The following is an 18,390-nucleotide window of genomic DNA, read 5'->3' on the forward strand; positions in this document are numbered from 1 at the left end:
ACTGTGTGACCTGCTAAAGTCACTTAGATAGGCTCTGAAAAAGAGAGGTGGTCCTCCCTTTCAATGTGCAAAAAGCTCTGTGACTCTCTCATGAACAGCTAAATATTATCTCCTTTTATCTTTTCCCTTTATCTGACATTATACAAAGCTAATTTCTGCATCTCATGTTAGAAAAATAACTAGAACAAATGAAAAAGAAGGCTCTTGGCTTTTCCTGCTTGGTACAGCAGGTGGTCTCAAAAAGGTTTCACATTCCTGGTGGTCTCAGATTAGGGCTGTAAAGTCAGGCTCCTGGTCTCATTATAGGGCTTTTCTTGCCTAACATAGGGCTTGGCCTGAATCCCACTACTCACTAAACACAGTGTGACCCCGCTGGGCAAATTTCAGTAGCAATCATCCAATTTAATGGCTATGGGCTGTGTTGCTTGACCTTAACATTGCCTAATTCAGGGATTTTCATGGGCTAGAAGCAAGCTTATATAGAATTTGAAATCAATAGACAAAGGAGACTGCTGTTAATTAGTGTTAAAAAGAAGAGAGAAAGATAACTATTCAGACCTCCACCCAGGCAGGCATTATGTTAATTAAATCTTCATAGTGCCAGTCTGAGCCTAACTGGGAAGAGACCCCTGGCCCAGTAAAGGTACACAGGGCAGCTCCAGTCTGCAAAAGCAACTTGGCCTGGGTGCAAAGCACACCTTTGCAGAGGGATTTGGGAATATCAGTCTGGGATCACTTGCAGACAGACCTCTCAAACAAAGCCAGTGCCACCACAAGCTTTTGCAGGAGCAGTGTGGCCTGTGCTGCACAGATGAGGGAAGGACACGGAGTCTCAGTGCTTGTCACTGCTCCACAGGGCTGGGAGGATGAAATGACACAGTGCCCTCAATTCCTCAATTCCCAGAGCCTGAGGCGAACTGGGCAACCAGTGTGACAGGAAAGGCTGGGACAGGCTTGGGCAGCCAGGGCTGCCACATCAAGTCCTGGGGCCAGTGGCACTGGGGGCACAGATGTGTCCTCGTGTCCAGATGTTGTTCCTGCTGTCAGTGGCATGCCCTGAGTGCATGCAGGGCTTGCACAAGGGGGCTTGGAACCAAAACGTGCCACCTGCAGCTGCAGGGAGGCGTGAGAATAGAGCTGATGACTCTGCCACTTCTGTCTGAAATTAAAACCACTTGCTAGCAGTTTTCTGTGGCTGTCTTCCAAGGGGTTTCTGCAGGTGGCATTGCCCATCTCCTGTGGGCTGCAGGTGTCACACCTGGCATGGCATTTCTGCAGGGATGCCTCCCCCTGGATGAGTGTGTGTGCTCCTTCATCAGACAATGCTGGTTCAGTGCAGGACAAACACACTCAGGGTACCCAAAGTGTCCTGCTGCCTGCTGGTCTTGAGCACAGCTGCTCAGAGTGTTCGTCAGATGTCTCATGTACCTCAGCGGCTACACCTTTCACCAGAGAAAATCACAACCAGTGCTAGGAAACACAGGTTGAAGTCATAACCAGCTAAAACTGATTCAAATATGACTTTATCCAACTTTTTGTGATGCTGTAGATTTGCTATAGTTACTGCAGGAGTAATATAAAACTTAAAAGACCACGTGTCCTCTCCCAGACTGTTGCTTTTAGAGCTTCAGTGCAATCCTCACATTTCCCTACACTTCAGAATAGCTTCACCATGGTACAAACATAATTTTATAATTATTCGTGTTGGTATGCATGGTTTTGCTTCTGACAGTCAGTGTTAGCCAGGGAGCAAGACCCCACAGACACCCAGTGACAAGTTCATCTTCCTCTCCGGCACCATTTTGCCTTTCAGCTGATCAACACCCTCCCCTCCCACAGGTTCCCAGCAAAAAAAGCCACTGAGAGACCTTTCCACTGTGAACAGCTGGCAGCACACATGGCCAAGTGCTGCCAGACTGGGAAAGAGTGTCAGGTCCCCCAGGGCTTGGGGTGATGCTCAGTGGCCGGGTTAACTGATGGCTCACTGGGGTGGAAAATGGAACAGATTTGTTTCTCAGTGACCTCAATCAAGTCACCTCTCTACCTTATGCCTCTGTTCTCCTGTTTGAAAGAACAGGGTAATTATCAGGATATCCTTTGTAAATCATCCTGAAGTCTGTGGTTGAAAAGGCTTGGTAAGAGGTATTAGGATTATGACACTCCTCATCCTCTCTTTCCAGTCTATTCTCAACTTCCCTTTCCTCCCAGCAGCGCAGGTTTCACCCCCATCAGAAGACACTGCTCACAGCTGCTGGGGTGCTGACACGAAGGGAGGCCACAGCAGCACTGTGGGGGTGCCTGCCCCCACCCCACTCTGGTGGCTCATGTCCCCCAAGGCTGGCACCAGACCCATGTGTCCCTGTACTGCCAGTGGTGCCAGTGCTGCTGGGGCCAGCCCTGTCCACACAAAATCCCACAAAACAGAGATTGCCTGGGGTCAGAGGAGCCTCCTCTGTCAGGGGAACACTGCAAAGCACCCCAAAATCCCACAAGAATCGACTTACCACCGAGTCCAGGAACCTAATGCAGCACTCGAGCTCGGGCCGGGTTTCGCAGAACTGCCGGAAGAGAAGCCTTCCGATGGGCTGCTTCTCACAGATGCTGCAGTAATCTCTCTCTAGAGGCAAAAAAGAGGAGAGGAGAAGCATGAAGATGAGAAGAGCTCTGCCTTTTGGGTTGCTCATGAGTTGAAAGCATTGCGAGTGCAGAACTACCACCCCAAACAGAACAACTGCTTTCTCCCTGCCACCACATCTCAGGTATCCAAATGCAAATATAATTAATAGCTTTGAGACTCAGTTAAGAGAGGCTGAATTTTGTAGAGCTAATGTTGGTAAAGGTCAAGAAAAAAGCCATTCAGCTATTATGAAAAAATAATTTCGTATTTTTCTGTGGTAGAAATGTATGCAAGGGTACAGTTCAGACTGGTGGTATTGGTGGGAATGTGGGGAGAAAATTACAACTGTTTGAAATATGAATCACACATTAAAATGTAGAAAAAGCTGGAATTCATGGGGACCTTCCTGGATGCTTCCTAGATATACACTAAAGTGCTCCTAATCTCTGCAAATGCTCAGCCCACTTTCTATTAAACAATTACAGTAAACTATGAGTTTTCAGAGGTTTCAAAATTTCTGCTATTTAATTGCAGAGCATTAAGGAATGGATGGAGCATATGGCATCTGGCTCGTTTCAGTTTCACACAGCACTCCTTACAGAACTGCATTTCCCCTTAAAAGCCATTTTTAAATGCCATTCTCCCATGCTGGTGCACCCAGAACCATCAGTAAAGCAACCAGCAGTAAAGCAGAAGGTCCTTTGCCCACCACAAGGACTATCAGCAGGAGAAATGGATGAAGGGCAGGCGTCATGAACTGGCATTGCACCAGCACAAATGCCAAGGGCTTCGGATATTTTTGTGGTGAGAGCAGAAAATCCCCCAGCCTGCTTGGAGCAGCAATCCTTGCTTGAGACACGTTATTCCTCTACAAGTACACACATGTCAAACAACATACTGTGTTTCCTTAGGCATTCTTCTCACCACCCTCCTCGCTGCCATATGGCACTTGCTGTTATTATGGAAACAACCAGCTTCTAAACACATAACACAGCACTGCAAACAGACATACCAAACCCACACAAGTTGTCAGTGCCTTGGTTACTTCTCTCTTGGGCCTGGAGTTGCTCCTGCAATGTCTTTTATTCCCCTTTGGTATGGTTCCTGTGCCGTTCAGCTCCTCCCACTCCATGGATGCAGGCACATGTCTGTGATGGAGCTCACCTTGGCCAGGGAGGCACTGAGCTGAAGGACCTGCTCATCTCAGGGTGTGCTCTGGGGAGCATGTTTTGCAAAACCAGGACTTCATGGAATCATCACAGAATGATGGAATGGTTTGGGTTGGAAGGGATCCTAAAGATCACCTAGTTCCATGCCCCTTACCATGGGCAGGGACACCTTCCACTATCCCAGCTTGCTCCAAACTCTGTCTAACCTGGTCCTGGACACTTCCAGGGATGGGGCATCCACAGCTTCTCTGGGCAACCTGTGCCAGGGCCTCCCCACTGTCTGGGTACATTAGTTCTGAACACAAAATGCTGTCTGAGGTGCTGGACTGCTCTCCTGCAGCTGGGTGACAGCAGGCAGGAGCACCCAGGAGGGAGGAGGGAGCCTGCCCAGGGCTGCACCTCGGTGCAGGGGTGGCTGTCCTTCAGGAACTGCTCCCTGAAGCACTTCAGGGTGGGCACTGGAGACACAGGCTGGGAGCAGCTGAACTGTGCTTTTAATTCAGTGTGGTCCTGCTCTGCTCTGGTCTTCTCAGCAGTTGGGAACAACATACCAGCAGCATTTTTGCGCTGGCACTGCCATTCCATTTTGGATCAGGATATCACTCAATCTATCCAGAAGGCTGCAATGTTTTGATACTCTCACAAGTAAAACTGGATCAAAATCACTGTGTAAATCCTAACTTGACCTCCAGTCTATCTAATTATCAGCAGCCACCCCCTGGCACTGTTTGTTTGGCTGAGCTGGAGCCTTCAGCACAGAACATCACAGCACTGATCCATGTGGTGGCAAAGCCAGTGGGATCTCTGGGACATGGAGCAGCCTTGGGGTGTCCTTGTGGGTGTCACCAGCACATGCTGCTTGGCCAAGTGGCATTTTTAGTGAGAAGACAATTGCTGAAGGGATGTGCAGACATGTACAGCACTAAGGTAGGTGAAGGAGTCAGGCAAGTGAATCAGAACAGTCACTCACAACATCCCAGAGGCTCAGCAGCTCAGGTGAGCTCTCCTGGGAGGTGTGAAGATTTAACCACATCTGTCTGATGCTGTTTTCTGCTGCCTTGACTAACTAACTCTTGTGAGGGTATGAATAAAACATACACCCCAAATAGCAGCAGCACACAGCAGGACTCAATCTCTCCAGAAGCCCAGCAAGCTTCCCCATGCTAAACAAGCACTGTCTGGATTCATAACAGAGTAAAACAGAGAGAACAAACACAATAATCAGCTGGTTTGCCCCATATTTCCTCTTTTACAGCACTATTTGATGCAGAGTGACAACACTTGTTGTACAAAATACAGTTTATTGAAGTTGTCATGACGTGGTGAGACCCAGTGTAGCAGAAGATGATTTTCTAACAAAAGGGACAGTGATATCAGCTAAATCAGTGTGCAAATTGCTCATCCATAACAGGAAAAGAAAACAAGCAGCTAAACACCACAACATATGTGGATAAACACAACATAATGAAGACATAGGCATGGACTTCCCCCTACTCTACAGAACTTGGCCAACACGTGAGAAGGGTGACCCATTTGTAACATGGAAAAAGGAAATACCAGAAATAATCTCTGAAAACACAACAGCCAGAGCAGCTCCCTGGAGCCATCCACTCCTCTGTCATGTGCATTTAACTGCTGGATATACCAACACAGACAATAAACACATGATGAAAATGCTTTCATTCCTTGGAGGTGACACAAACTATTTTCTTAGGCCCTGATCTTGCCATTGGCCTCAGTAAGTCAGCTAAAGGAATCTGCACTCAACTAATTCTTGGGATGCAAGGACCCGGAGTGGACTGAGAAAGAAAAACACATCTCTCAGCTGAAGCTGAGAAAGGAATGGATGGTTTTATTCTAGCAAGGAAAGCAGAAGTGTTTGAACAGCATGCTGCACCCCAGAGACCCAGCTGGGGCACCCTGAGCCGTGCTCAGGAGCTGCTGCAGGGAAAAGGGATGGGGAGGCAGGCAGGGATCACAGCCAGGGCTCTCCTGGGCTGGGGCTGAGCCTTGTGTCGCTCCTGCTCCGCCTGCCAGCAAAAATATCCATCCCGTTTCAAAAGTTTAAAAAATAGAAGGAATGATTTCCTGAGGAAATGGAAATGTTAAACACTTGGAAGTGAAACCATATGCTTACGATGATGAAGTGTAACTAAAACAGCTCAGAGAGTGGTATCTTTGGTAGTCAGACCCTCCTGCCTCAGCGCCATCCTGTTTAACACCTGCAAAGTCACCCAAAACGGGGGTGAAAAGCTGGGTGGGTCAAAGTCCTGGGAAAGCAGACACTTCTCGCTGACGCCAAACTCTTTATTTAGAAAATATCACTGGGAAACAACGCGCGCATGCAAGTGAATTCTCCATCTTCCCAACAGAGCAACAACACAGATTAATATAGAAAAAGGTATTATATAAAATGCCATAATTAACATTCATAAGATAAATAAAGATAAATGATGTTTATTCATAATTCTACTGACTCATTTTTCCCTTTACTTCAGAGCTTATGTATTGAAATACTAATTTCAAGAGCACCCAGCTCACAGAACATACCAAAATAGCTACACCTGCACACAGATAATGCTGTTACCATTCAATGTCTATGGCCAAATTTGTTCCCCAACAGATATTCTGGCAAGGTTCTGAAAAATATCTGAGCCCATGTCTAAGAACAGTAGTCCTATTAACAAAATTTCATACCAGTCAAAACACACCACTGGTGAAGTGAAAAACACAACAGAAGGTAATGGAGTTGCTGACATTGAAATCTCCAACTTTCAATTAAAAGGGAGGAAAATCTAATATTTTAATTAGATTAAAAAACCTCCCTGCGCCTTGGGAAGCTTTTTTTGTCCTAATTTCTCATTTAAATACCTTTCATTTTTTTGTCTGGCTAAAAATATCACCTCTTGGAGAGAAACAGTGGGCTGCAGAGAGACCAGGTCCTCCCTCCTCTTTCACATTTGCAATATACCTGTGGGTTTTGATGGGTTAGTGCTGAAGTAAAAAACTGGTGATAGCTCTTGTCTGAAAACCAGTGTTTTCTGATATTCAGTGTAATGTGCAGGTGCCTAAAGTGAGACTGCTATAAAAGTTACACTTCTGCAACTCATTCTGAAGGGCTGCAAATCCAACCTCTGCGATCAGCTGGTGAGGCTTCCTCCTGTAGATGCCTGTGGGGAGGATGAGCTCAGTTTAAATCTCACTTTTCAAGTCTACAAAAGCCAGGAACATCTTTTCAGCTTTTTGGTCATTTCTTGGAGTGGCCAAGGATTGTATTTATGTACTATCTATTAAGCAATGTTTTATTTTCCAACACACTGGAATCCCAAGAGCAGATTTTCCAAAGAAATGCATGGAGAATCGCCAAGAAGACATGCACCATGCTGCTGCACAGGAACATTTGGACTTGACCTCTGGATCCCTGCTATCCTTGGCATTAAATCAGATGAAAACTGAGTAAGATCCAAATGCAAAGTAATTACGCTGCCTAAAAAAGCCCACGCACAACAACAATAACAACAAAACCTCACAAACAAGCCAACAAACAAACAGCTGGAATGCCCAAAGAGGGTGTAGGAAGACTTAATAATTCATTTCCTGCTCATGCTTAATGATCCAAGATCAGAACTCATTTTCCCTTCCCTGTTTTCTTTTTCTTTAAGGTGAAGCAAAACCATTCAGGCATTGTTCCAAGTCTGTTACTTGTCTACTGCTCTCTGCCTCTCACCTGCTTTGCTCCAGAACAACAAAAACCACCCCAAATTAGTGGCAGAAAGCAACAGAATACCTCAGTCCCTACACTCAAGTTGGGCAATAGGAGCAGCATCAATTCCTAAGACTGCTGGCACACCAAAAGTAAAACTCTGTTTTTCCAAGGGGTGGAGGCCTGTCAAAGTGATCCCCAACATCCCTGAGATGGATGGAAATTTCATATAGAGATGTCCCAAAATCTCACTCCTCCCTCCTCACTCCAACTCAGGGAGATGCTGCTAAAAGAGATGCTACCCAGCCCAGCCCAAATATAAAACCACTTCTGGATTTTTCCCCCATCTCTGCTTTCTTCAGGTAAGCTCCCTTGCAGGGGCACACAATGAAAAGGACAAAGGCAGGAACTAAAAGCAAGATTAAAAAATGTGCAGCACAACTGAACTAAAGAGACTTTCACAGCCCATCGTACACTCTGCACTTGTAGCAATTTCCTTCCTTTTGTGAAAAAAAGGACCAAAGCCTTTAAGGTTTACAGAATTATTTTGTGTCCATTCAGAGTACTAATGGAAAACAAATTGCATCTTTAAGCACTGAATAACCCCATTTAGAGCTATATTAATATAAATACATTTTTCATTTAAAACCAGCCAGTCTAACACTGGTGCTTATAAAGATGTCTTATAATTTATGGCTGCTCTTCTCCAGCCAAAAGTGGAATTACCACTGTCTACATATAAACTTAATAGAACAGCACACACACTGAACTGCCTAGTCTTTCAGGCTGATGAAAGTTGCTTCTTATCAAAGGATCCTTTGTGGATGCTTTAAAAGGATTTAAATTGCTTTGATTGCATTATTAACAGTGTCTGTGTTGCTCTTGTATTTCAGAATAATCTGGAAAGCTGGAACATTAGCTCTTGCATTGTACAATAGATGGTTTTCCATCTCTAATAAAAATGCTTCAATGCAAAAGATAATCCTTGTGTTCAACAGCAAGACCCCAAGATGGGCTGTGGTAATGCTTCTACAGACCCACTTATTACCTTCTTATTCTTATTTTTTGATGGTCTTTGGCCCTGGAGATGTCACGGCCAGTCAGGACTTCAAGAACTTGCATGAACATGCAGTGGAAAACATCAGATTTATCTCTCTGAGTAACTGAAAATAGGAGACTGTTTCTGAATAAGAAACATGAATATTGCTGTTTAAACTGCAGAGCCTGATCAAAAAAATGTGCAGTAACGTAGAGAGTGATCTATTTTTCATAGTGCTTACTTGGGGATTTTACAGAAATGGGAGAAAGCAACAGGAGGGAAGTTCCTTGTCCTTCTTGTCTGTTATTTTATGGGGTTTTGGCTTGGTTTGGGGTTTTTTTGTTGTTTGGGGGTGAGGGGGGCTGTTTTACAATAGAAACCTGTGGTTAAGATGCTGAGGACTCTCCATTCGCCCTGTCTCCAGCAATGCATTTAAAAAGTGAGGCAAGCCAGATGGTTAGAGAGCACAAGACAGGAATAAAAATGTCACATTTCAGTTCATTCAAAAAATTCCTATAAACTGTGGCAGTAAGTCATGTTATAAAAGCCTAATACAAGCATCCAGGCTCCCGTGGGAATTCAGTTACCAGCACAACTAATATTCTGTGCCCTGCAGACCTCAGTGGCATGCTGTATTTATAAAATGGGGCTAACAGCACTGCTTCCCTGCAGCAGCATGGCCAGAAAAAGTCCATTAAAGTGTGGGAGCCCCGAGTGCTGCTGGATGGCCCCGTGGCTCCTGGCTATTTACTCGCAACGCAAACTCCTGGAGCGGAAATTTAGTCCAGGAGAGCACAGCGGAGTCTTTTTATCCATCAACCGCTGCACTGCTCCAGAACTTCACCTGGCACTTCACAGAGATTAAAAATGACGACGCAGCCCCTGTCTTGGAGAGTGTTGATCTTGGCAGGTCTGGAGCCGTGCAGGTGCCGGACAGGAATTCTGAAGCCAAGGGCTGTGATGAAGTTCTCTTGCTGGTGGCAAATGCACACTCTGTCTGACCATAAATATTTCATCTGCTTGCTTTATTTTTAATAAAATATGGAAATTGTTAGGACTTGTGACAAGATAATGGCTTGATAGATTCCTTATTCTAAACAGCAGCTCGTCCCAGTCTGCAGTTCAAACCAGCCTTTCATTGCTGAGGAAAGCTCTAGACCTAACATATGAAGTACTGGAGGAGAACAGAGTTTTTGGCCTTGGCTTATTTTTTTCCCTTTGAATTTAGTATTTTCTGCAAAAAACTTGGAGACCCTCATCTGCTCTTACAGCAAGCTTTGTTCTGGCACTGGCTATCTAAGTTTAATTAATTAAAAATATGAATGCAATCAAGCTTACTTGAGACAATGGAATTACCCCAAACTGGTTTTAAGTCCTGCCAACTTAATTTTCTCTGCTTGTCAGCTGTCTTTTTTTAAACAAACAAAATTTAATCTCCTGATCATCGAACATCTAATGTAATTATTCAGATGCAGACAGTGTTTGCTTTGTAGAACTTCTCTTATTTCCACTCTTTTCATGGTATTAGGCTACAGGGATAAACTCCACACATCACAGCAGCATTACACTGCAGATGGAAACAGTCCAGTTGGACCGATACAGAAAATATGTTTGGAGAATATTGGAACAAATTCTCAGTTAAATACACTTCAGTGATACATACGGATCTTCTCATTTGTTTTTTTGAAAGCAGCTGTATTGAACCTCTGCTCATGGAATTCTATTTGAAAGTCAAATCCTACAGGCAGTTGCATAAATATGTTTGCACGAGTTCTCGAACCAGAACGCGTTCGTGGCTTTGTTGATTTTGGACAAGGATTTTGACAGGAGGGATAACAACCCACCCACCCTTTTTGTAGCAGCAGCAGCAGGAGGATCAAACCAGATCCTGTGAGCTCAATATAATCACTGCAGGAAAACATGAGTGGGGTCCAGAGCCCGGGGAGGGACCCTCAGCTCTCACAGGGGAGACATTTGGTCATCCTGCCCTGTGCCAGGAGCACAGTCAGATGGCAAAGAGAAAATGCTCTGCCCTGAGACCAGGCTGTTTGCCAGGGGAAGACAAATTCTCATGCTAACAAAATCTGAGGTGCTCTTCTGAGTTATTCCAGCCTTTCCCCAACACTTCTGGTATCTTCTAAAATTTACTCACTCAGGCAACTGCATCCTTTCCATGTGGGTCACTGAGCAAGCCCCATGTTCAAGAGCAGAAACTGCAGGGTCAAGGTTCAGCTGCAGAAGATGGAGCTTGCCATTAAAGCTTGAGCCTCTCAATCAGAGAAACAAAAATAGATATTGTTGTGTGAAGTATGGGATGCAGGGAAAGACAAGAAATAATTGCTATTGATTATGAAGATGATTGTTCAACCTGCTGAAATCACAGAATTACAGGATATTCTGAGTTGGAAGGGAACTCATAAGTGAATGATCCATATGGGGACTGAACCCCCAGCCTTGGTGTTATCAGCACTGTGCTCTGAGCAGCTGAGATGGAGGGAAAGATTCCCATCCAGCCCAGTGGCTCTTTGATCAAGCCCACCTTAGTTTTCCCACCTGTGTCAAGCACAATTTACATGAATAAGTCATTTACTCTGTCTCTCAGTTCCACAGTCAACACCAGGAATGTGTGCACCAGAATTTAATCACCAGGAAATCTGGATTGTGAATGTGCAATGGGAATATTTTAAAGTCCTTTTTTAAACTTAAATTATTAGGTACCATGCTGTTAAAACACATCCTTTCTTTTACATTTGGCTGCCAGTTGAAATAACAGTGCAGAGATGGGGAACAAAAAGCAAAAAAGAGCAGGGAGACAGACTGACTGGCTGACAGACAGATGGGCAGGTGTGTTACACTTCTAGTCAAAAAATTCACAGTACCAGTAGTAAGCTGCTTTCCACTCCCATAAATTGCACTTGAAAAGCACATGGCCCTGGACCAATGCCTTTGGTGAGGTTTCCCAAGCACAGTGTTTGAACAGTTGTCTCCTTGGCCAGTCACAAAGGTATTCAGGGCATGGTGGGCTTCCAAACTCCTTCACCCTGGTCACAAAAGATGCACCACCACCATTTCCCAGCATTTCATGTGGTGTTTGTGCAGCCCCAGGGGAAGGGCTGCCCACACCATAATCCTGACCACCACCCTGGCTAGGAAAGGAGTTTGCCTTTATCTTCTTAAATGACTTTCAACAATGTCTCTGTGGCAAAGCCAGAGGACTGGAAAAAAAATCCCTCAAAGAAATATGAAATCTCACCTCAGGAACGCCCTGGGAAATTCGGGGAACAAACACTTAGTTGTTCTCATTTTGTTCTGCCTTGGATGGGAATGACAGAACTGGATGATTTGTTCTCAAAGACCGTAGCTACTGAGATTTTTTTTTTTTTTTAATTTGGGACTTTTTTGTCCAGTCTGAAAGTTTTTAACTGAAATACCAAACTTATTTTCTGTCTAGTGCTGTTATTTAGACTCCTGCCTGGTGACATTCTGGGTAACACACGCTGAAAGAAAATTTCAGTAGAAGTTGCAATTCGAATGTTTAATGTTATGAAATCTACAGAACTGTTGCTGTTGTACATAGCACAAAATAAACATCTCGATTCCAGGAAACTAAAGGAGACATCTTGTGAATCACTTTCTTAAGGCGAAAAGACTTCTGCAAAACCACTCTTCGACTTCTAGAACAGCCCAGGTAGAAAGCAAAGCAGCTTTCCTTTTTCAAGACTAAACTTTTACCAGGTCAGCAAGTGGCAGAGTGCACAGAGCCACCAGCACAGTCACTCCATGACTGCATGTTTAGGCAGCACACGTTACTGACAGACGCATAATAAAACTATTCACAGGGATTTCTTACTCTGCATGCTGTTCAATAGTCACTGCAAGTCCTAAGCATCCTGTTTTATTAGAGAATCCTTTTACAGAATAGTAGATGCTATTAGTTGTTACTTCATTGCTAAATTTTCTTGGGTATTTTTCTTTCAATTTTTTTCTCCTGATGTTTTGAAACCCCAAGCTTCAAGTACAACAGAACTCCACACTGGTAAAACTCCACTTATTTTATAAGTGTTTGTCAATCCCAACCTTTAACAAAAATTGCACAATAAGCTCAACCACCAACCCAAGCAATCAGAGGCAATAATACACTGAAAAACATAATCAATCCTCAGCAATTTTAAGGAGTACCACTGACCTGTGACAACACTGCTAAATTACCACTTAACTGGATCTTTTGCTCAACTACAAGTGGCTTATTTGTAATAATACAGACACTGACTTTGCCCGGGTTTATACTGACAGGCTGATTTGACTGCCTGCTGAGTGACAGCCCCCTCTGAGTGGGTGTGAAAGAGCTGAGCTGCTGAGTAAAATTGGTATGAGGAACAGAAAAGAGATTTTAAAGTCATTTAGAAACTCCAAACGCACTGAAAGTAACTTGCGCAAGAGTAGGATTGGCAGTAGAAAGTTATTTTTTTGTCCTTTTTGAAAGAAGTCTGCAGTACCAAGGATCCCTTAATACCAAATTACTGGGATGAATGAAGAGGGTGTGGCAGCTTGTGTCCAAATGCAAAAACCATGAACAGTCTTACTTGGGTCTACAAAAAAAAAATAGGCAATTTTAGAGAGAGCTTCCACTTCATTCTTATGAAAACTGGGTTGTCATAGGGAAAATATGTAAAAACCTTTAGAGTTTTAAAAGTTATTCTAGTATTTGAATTTTTTTTTTAGTTTATCTCTTTTTTTTGATCATTTCTTGGTTTATTTTTACACTGTCATATGAAAAACATCTTACCCTTATGAAGTGTTTTTTTCCCATTTTGTTTCCTAAATTTCAATATACAGCCACAAATATCTAGCAATACAAAATAATGGTGTTCAGATCTGCAAAACAACAAGCCCAGACTATCACCTCCAAAGTTACTGAAAGAATTTCAGTGGACAGAAGACAAAATTAACAGGAACTTCAAGTAGGGTTGCCTACCTCATAAGCAGTGATATGGTATTTAGATGCTGAAAACATATTTAGACATTTTTCTTCTCATTTGGAAGAGGGTTCTTTAACAGCCCCTTGCTAGATGTGAAGAAATAAATGAATAACTGAGATCCTAATGACTGCCTGAAGTATTCTCCAGCACCCTTCCAACCACATGCTGACCTTCTGAGACTTTGCTCAAGTATATCAACTGGATACATTGCCTTGTAAAATGAATAGAGTATTCTAAAAAAAACCCAAAACACTGAAATTTAACCTGGTTATCCCATAAACTTTTATACCAGAGTGGCACATGGCAAGGAGTAGCTCTGGTGTGGTAAGAGCAGCATCACAAACACATGAGAAACCCATTCCCAAGTTATTCTGGTCAAGAATATACAAGGAAGGGAGGTGGATGAGGCCAGAAATAAGAACAGTGCAACAGCTCACTCTGCCTTTTCTCACCACCTTCCCCCTGATGTGTGAAGCATCATCCCTGAATCCCTAAACATGAAGGGACGCTCAGAGATGGGGAAAAGGATCACTTATGGGGCAGCCACTTAGATTTGGGTTGCCCCTTCAATTCTACCAAGCAGAGCAGCCTCTGGTGCTTGTATTTTGATGCTGATCTCCAGAATGGGTAGGGTGGATGCTGTATATGGATTTTTGTTGCACAGATATTTGGAGCAAGCTGTGGCTTCACCAGCAATGTTCTGTGTCCATGTGTGTGGACAGACTGCTCCTGTCGCCTCAACAGTTGCTGGGAGTTCACAAGATGTGGAATTCAGGATTGCTGAGTGCAATTATCCCTTTAGGGATGGGTAGGTTCTCCTATGAGAGTGGGATATGAGAACACCAAGCACAGTGCACGAGGCTGGAAGAGAATCACCAGCTAAGGGTTAACAGCTCCATTCCCAGGACTGAGGTGTGTTGTCTTCTGGGTCCTCAGCCCAGGAACTCCACAGAAGACAGGGATTTCCTCTTCAGCAGACACATAAAATGCACTTCTCTGAAAGGAAAAGGGGGAAAGGGATGGAAAAGAAGAGCCACACGGCTGATCTGAAAGGAAAGCATGCTTGCAACGACACTGGAACATTAGAGACATTGTTCATCCTTGCAAAAATATTATCCTCGTCTGGATGCCAAGGCTGGTGAAAGTATGGGCTACTTGCCATGGAAGTGCTGGGTATTTAGGCTAGACCTGTCATGGGGCTTATTTACTCTCTGCACCCAACATTTCAGACACACTCAAGCGTAGTGTTCACCTCTTGGCAGGAACTTCTCATTCATGCACTTTCTCCTGGTCCCCTTTGAGGAGTCTTCCTCCTCCGACATTGCAGCGGTTGAAATTTCATTGCTTGCTGAGAAAACCAACACTGATTAATTTCATCCTACTTGCATGGAAGAGGTAAAGTATGCAGGTCTCCAGCCAGGGACAAGGAAATCCCTGCTGCTTACATGCCACATTGAATAAGCAGCCCATGGTTGAGGCCATTGGACTTCAACAGTCTTCATTCCACCCGCAGGAAAGAAGCAATTATCCGTAGCAGCATGGGGAGCAAACAGGAAGTAATGCAACACATTCGCTTTTGATTGCAGAGTAATTTTTTTTTTTTATAAGACAAAATATTCCACAAGGAAGAATTCAGCTGCAGCGTTACATCAACGCACCCCAAATTATTGAAGGAACGTGATTGAGGTTGCGAAGTTAAGCCTCAAAAGCCAGGAAAAACCTAAAATAAAGTTGCTGGTGCAGCCTGAATGCCAGTGCTGACTGTGTGTGCGTTCTGGTACAGTCTTTAATTACATCACTGCAAACTGCTTTTCCCACAGGGCCTTTGCCTCATTCAATGCACAGGACAGACAGTGCTTAATAATGAGCAGCTATTCAGTGTTTGGTCCTCTCCTCTGGTTCAGTGTGTGGCCCTGGACTGTATTTACTGCACACCAGTCAGGCCTGCTCTGAGGACACAGTGATTCATCTCCCCATGGACCTTTCTGTGACATTCTCCACTGCAGCCTTTGAATACTTCACATGAATTCATGGATCTATTTGCACCCCACCTCTGGGGGACAGAGAGTGCAATTTCACAGATGGGGAGCTGACACATGTGAAGATTAGGGCAAAAGTGTCCAGTGATTGGTGTGACTTGATTTTCTGTGTATTTAACTTTATGTGCTGCTCTCTCTGTCCAAAGCCAACCTTCCATTTGCTTCAGCTGCACAAATTGGTAACCGAGAACCAAAAATCTCAGGGCAACTACTCAGAAAATGGAAAAAGCACAATTAGAGGCCAACTGTGAAAAACTAATTTTAAGTGACTTGCCTGTCATCACATAAGATCTATCCCTGTCCAATTCCCTAGTATGCTATTCAATTGCTTTTGGCTATGAGACCATTTCCTTTGATGCTGCAAATCCCCATTTAAATTTATCACACACCTTTTACCTCATGCAATAAATGAGTCAGCCATTCTATGCTCCTTTATTAGACAGCCCAGTTCCAGCCCCAGACTCACTCAAGCTTTTGAACTGTCTGCATTAGGGCTCCTGGGGAAGAAAATTAATTATTTGATATATACTGAGAGATGAATTTAAGCTGCACAGGCAACCTTAATTCAAAATTTATTTTAGGTGCACATTGTTTTAACACATATTTTTGCATGCCTAATTTCCTAAGCTTTTAAGGAACTGAAAAACTGGAAAAAAAAAACTGCTGTGGAGCAACGGAGAAAGTCTTGCTCATTTGGAAGAGCTTGCACAAAGGCTGGGAACTTTCAACTTGGCAACTTGAAGAATGTCTTTTTAACACAGCTTTTCTTGAGCTCTTTCCTAAGTTTTCTTTGAAACAAAAGCTCTATCATGCTGACACTCATACTGATACCCATCCCAGCAGAGCTGACACAGGGGTGTCAGTGTATCTGCTGGTGCTGCTGGGAGCTGGGAAAGGAGCTGTAAATTCTGTTAGCTGATCATCCTCAGTTCTATGGACTCTATGGACTGTGATTCCCCAATTTTTTCTCTCACCTTCCCTCCCTAACTTTTCCCATCTTCTCTAGCAGTATTGCTCCTCCATTTTACTTCCCCTAAAATGAGCTAATTCCCTCCACTTCCACAGTTAATCTCCATCTCTCTATTCTGTGGGTCCCAAATTCCCCACCCATCTGATCCCAGGATTTGTCCCATACCAGCAGAATAGTGCACAGCAGTAGAAGTGGGATATGGATTTACTGCACACTGGCAACTCTGCAACAGCTCTCCAAGTGGACACACTTTGGGAGACATCTCCAAGACTCTGAGTCTCAGTCTGAAGTGGTTGCTTTCCTTCACTGGAGGGAAGAGCACGAAGAGATCCACAAGACAGGATGAATTCACCAGTGCTCATTCCCTCACCAGACTGATGCTACCTTGTCTTTCTGATCATTCCTGGGTCCTACCTTCAGCCTGTTACTTTTAATTAAAAAAAAAAGAAAAAAAAAAAAAAAGAAGAAAATGTAGCACAAAAAACATCCAGCATGGGAAATTTCAATCTACCTAACTGTGGCAAGATCTTAATCTTATAATGTGCAATTATTGGACAAATTCAATAATGGATGGTGCTACCCAGACCACCAGTAACAGCAGCCCTTGCTCAGGAGGTTTGGCTTTGGGAGAAGTGTTGTTATTATTTACCATGTGTTACAGGGCCAGTTCTGTCCTGCCTGCTGGTGTTTGGCGACCTTGAGTTGGGAGCAGCCTGACTGCTGAAGGCTTCACTGGAAAACTCTCAGAGGATGCTATCTTTGAGGGTCACATGGGAACCAAAACACGAGCAGCTTCTTTTTCCAGAGACCTTTTATTTTAGGCTTAAATAGATAAACATAAACCAGCAGAAGATAAGGAAAAAGAAGAGAGACTGAATAAGATTCATGCAATGTTTTGTATAATTTTTTGATTTGTAATAATCAAGCATCTCTATCACCTTATCAGGGATTAATACTACCTTACTTTCCTTGAATTCCATTTAGTTCTTGTATTGTACATACTCCACATGAGCGCTCCCTTCTCCCAGTATTTCTGGCACAAATCTGAGCCTCTTTGGTAAGGACTCATAAGGTTATGAATGTCTGGACAGCCTGAGTAATGAAAGGCCATTTGGGGCCGAACCATTGACCACAGCTTTGACTTGCCAGGAAGCATAAAACATAAAATGTAAATTAGGTACTCATAACCCATTTTTCTTCTAAATCCTTGGTGCAGATGCGCAGCATGAAGTACGGATTATGTTTTGAGAGAGATTTTGGAATAATTTGCAGTTTAACATATTGCATGGGACCTTGTGTTGTGGCCTCAGAAGAGACTGAATTGTGAGTTGTTACTGCTGCCCTTGAACCCACTTCAGTCAATGGAAAGTTTCATTGGCACCTGGATTTGTTGCTTTGGGAAGCTGCCTAGCTACCAGCAAAACCCAGCACGTAACACTGTCATCAGGGAAAGAGGAATGTGCAGTCCAGCAAGCAAGACATGCATGGAAAAGTACATTTCTCCCAGCATGTTTTGCAATCTCCATGCTATTCCCTCCCCATCTTCCTTTCCACTGATCTCATCTGTGGAGATGAAGTCAAGAAAGAAATTTAGGAAGTAGCACTTGCAGGGCAAGATCATTTCACTGTGCATGACCAGCATCATCCCTAACACGGCTCTGACCCTCTGGATGGGGCCAAGCCCGTGTGAGAAAACAGACCTACAGCTCCACTGTTCCTCAGGCAAGGGATCCAGAGGCAGCCTGAGGTTGGTTGGGCACGTTTAGTTCCCATGTGGATTTGCCATTAGAGCTGTGGTCTTGGATTCTGCCAGCAACAGGGCATGAAACTGCTGGGAAATGGAGCTACATGTCATGCAAGTCACAGCACAGTAT

The 18,390-nt window shown here is 43.9% G+C and overlaps 1 protein-coding gene across 3 annotated transcripts in view; it reads right to left on the reverse strand.

Annotated features, from left to right (window-relative positions):
- The window catches only part of GRK5 (G protein-coupled receptor kinase 5), a 151,589-nt gene that overhangs the window by 54,819 nt on the left and 78,380 nt on the right, over positions 1–18,390 (reverse strand). For 2 of the 3 annotated variants that reach the window (XR_014853130.1, XM_085064717.1), the window contains exon 3: positions 2,505–2,617. Coding sequence is in view for 1 of the 3 variants with exons in the window: in XM_085064717.1 (XP_084920843.1) it covers positions 2,505–2,617 (113 nt within the window). In the remaining 2 variants the exon portion in view is untranslated. Of the gene's footprint in view, positions 1–2,504; positions 2,618–18,390 lie in introns of those variants that run through there. The other variant, XM_085064718.1, reaches the window with a different exon arrangement.

The sequence above is a fragment of the Lichenostomus cassidix genome, chromosome 6, assembly GCF_008360975.1.
Source record: "Lichenostomus cassidix isolate B80296 chromosome 6, HeHo_3.0, whole genome shotgun sequence".
Classification (NCBI taxonomy): domain Eukaryota; kingdom Metazoa; phylum Chordata; class Aves; order Passeriformes; family Meliphagidae; genus Lichenostomus; species Lichenostomus cassidix.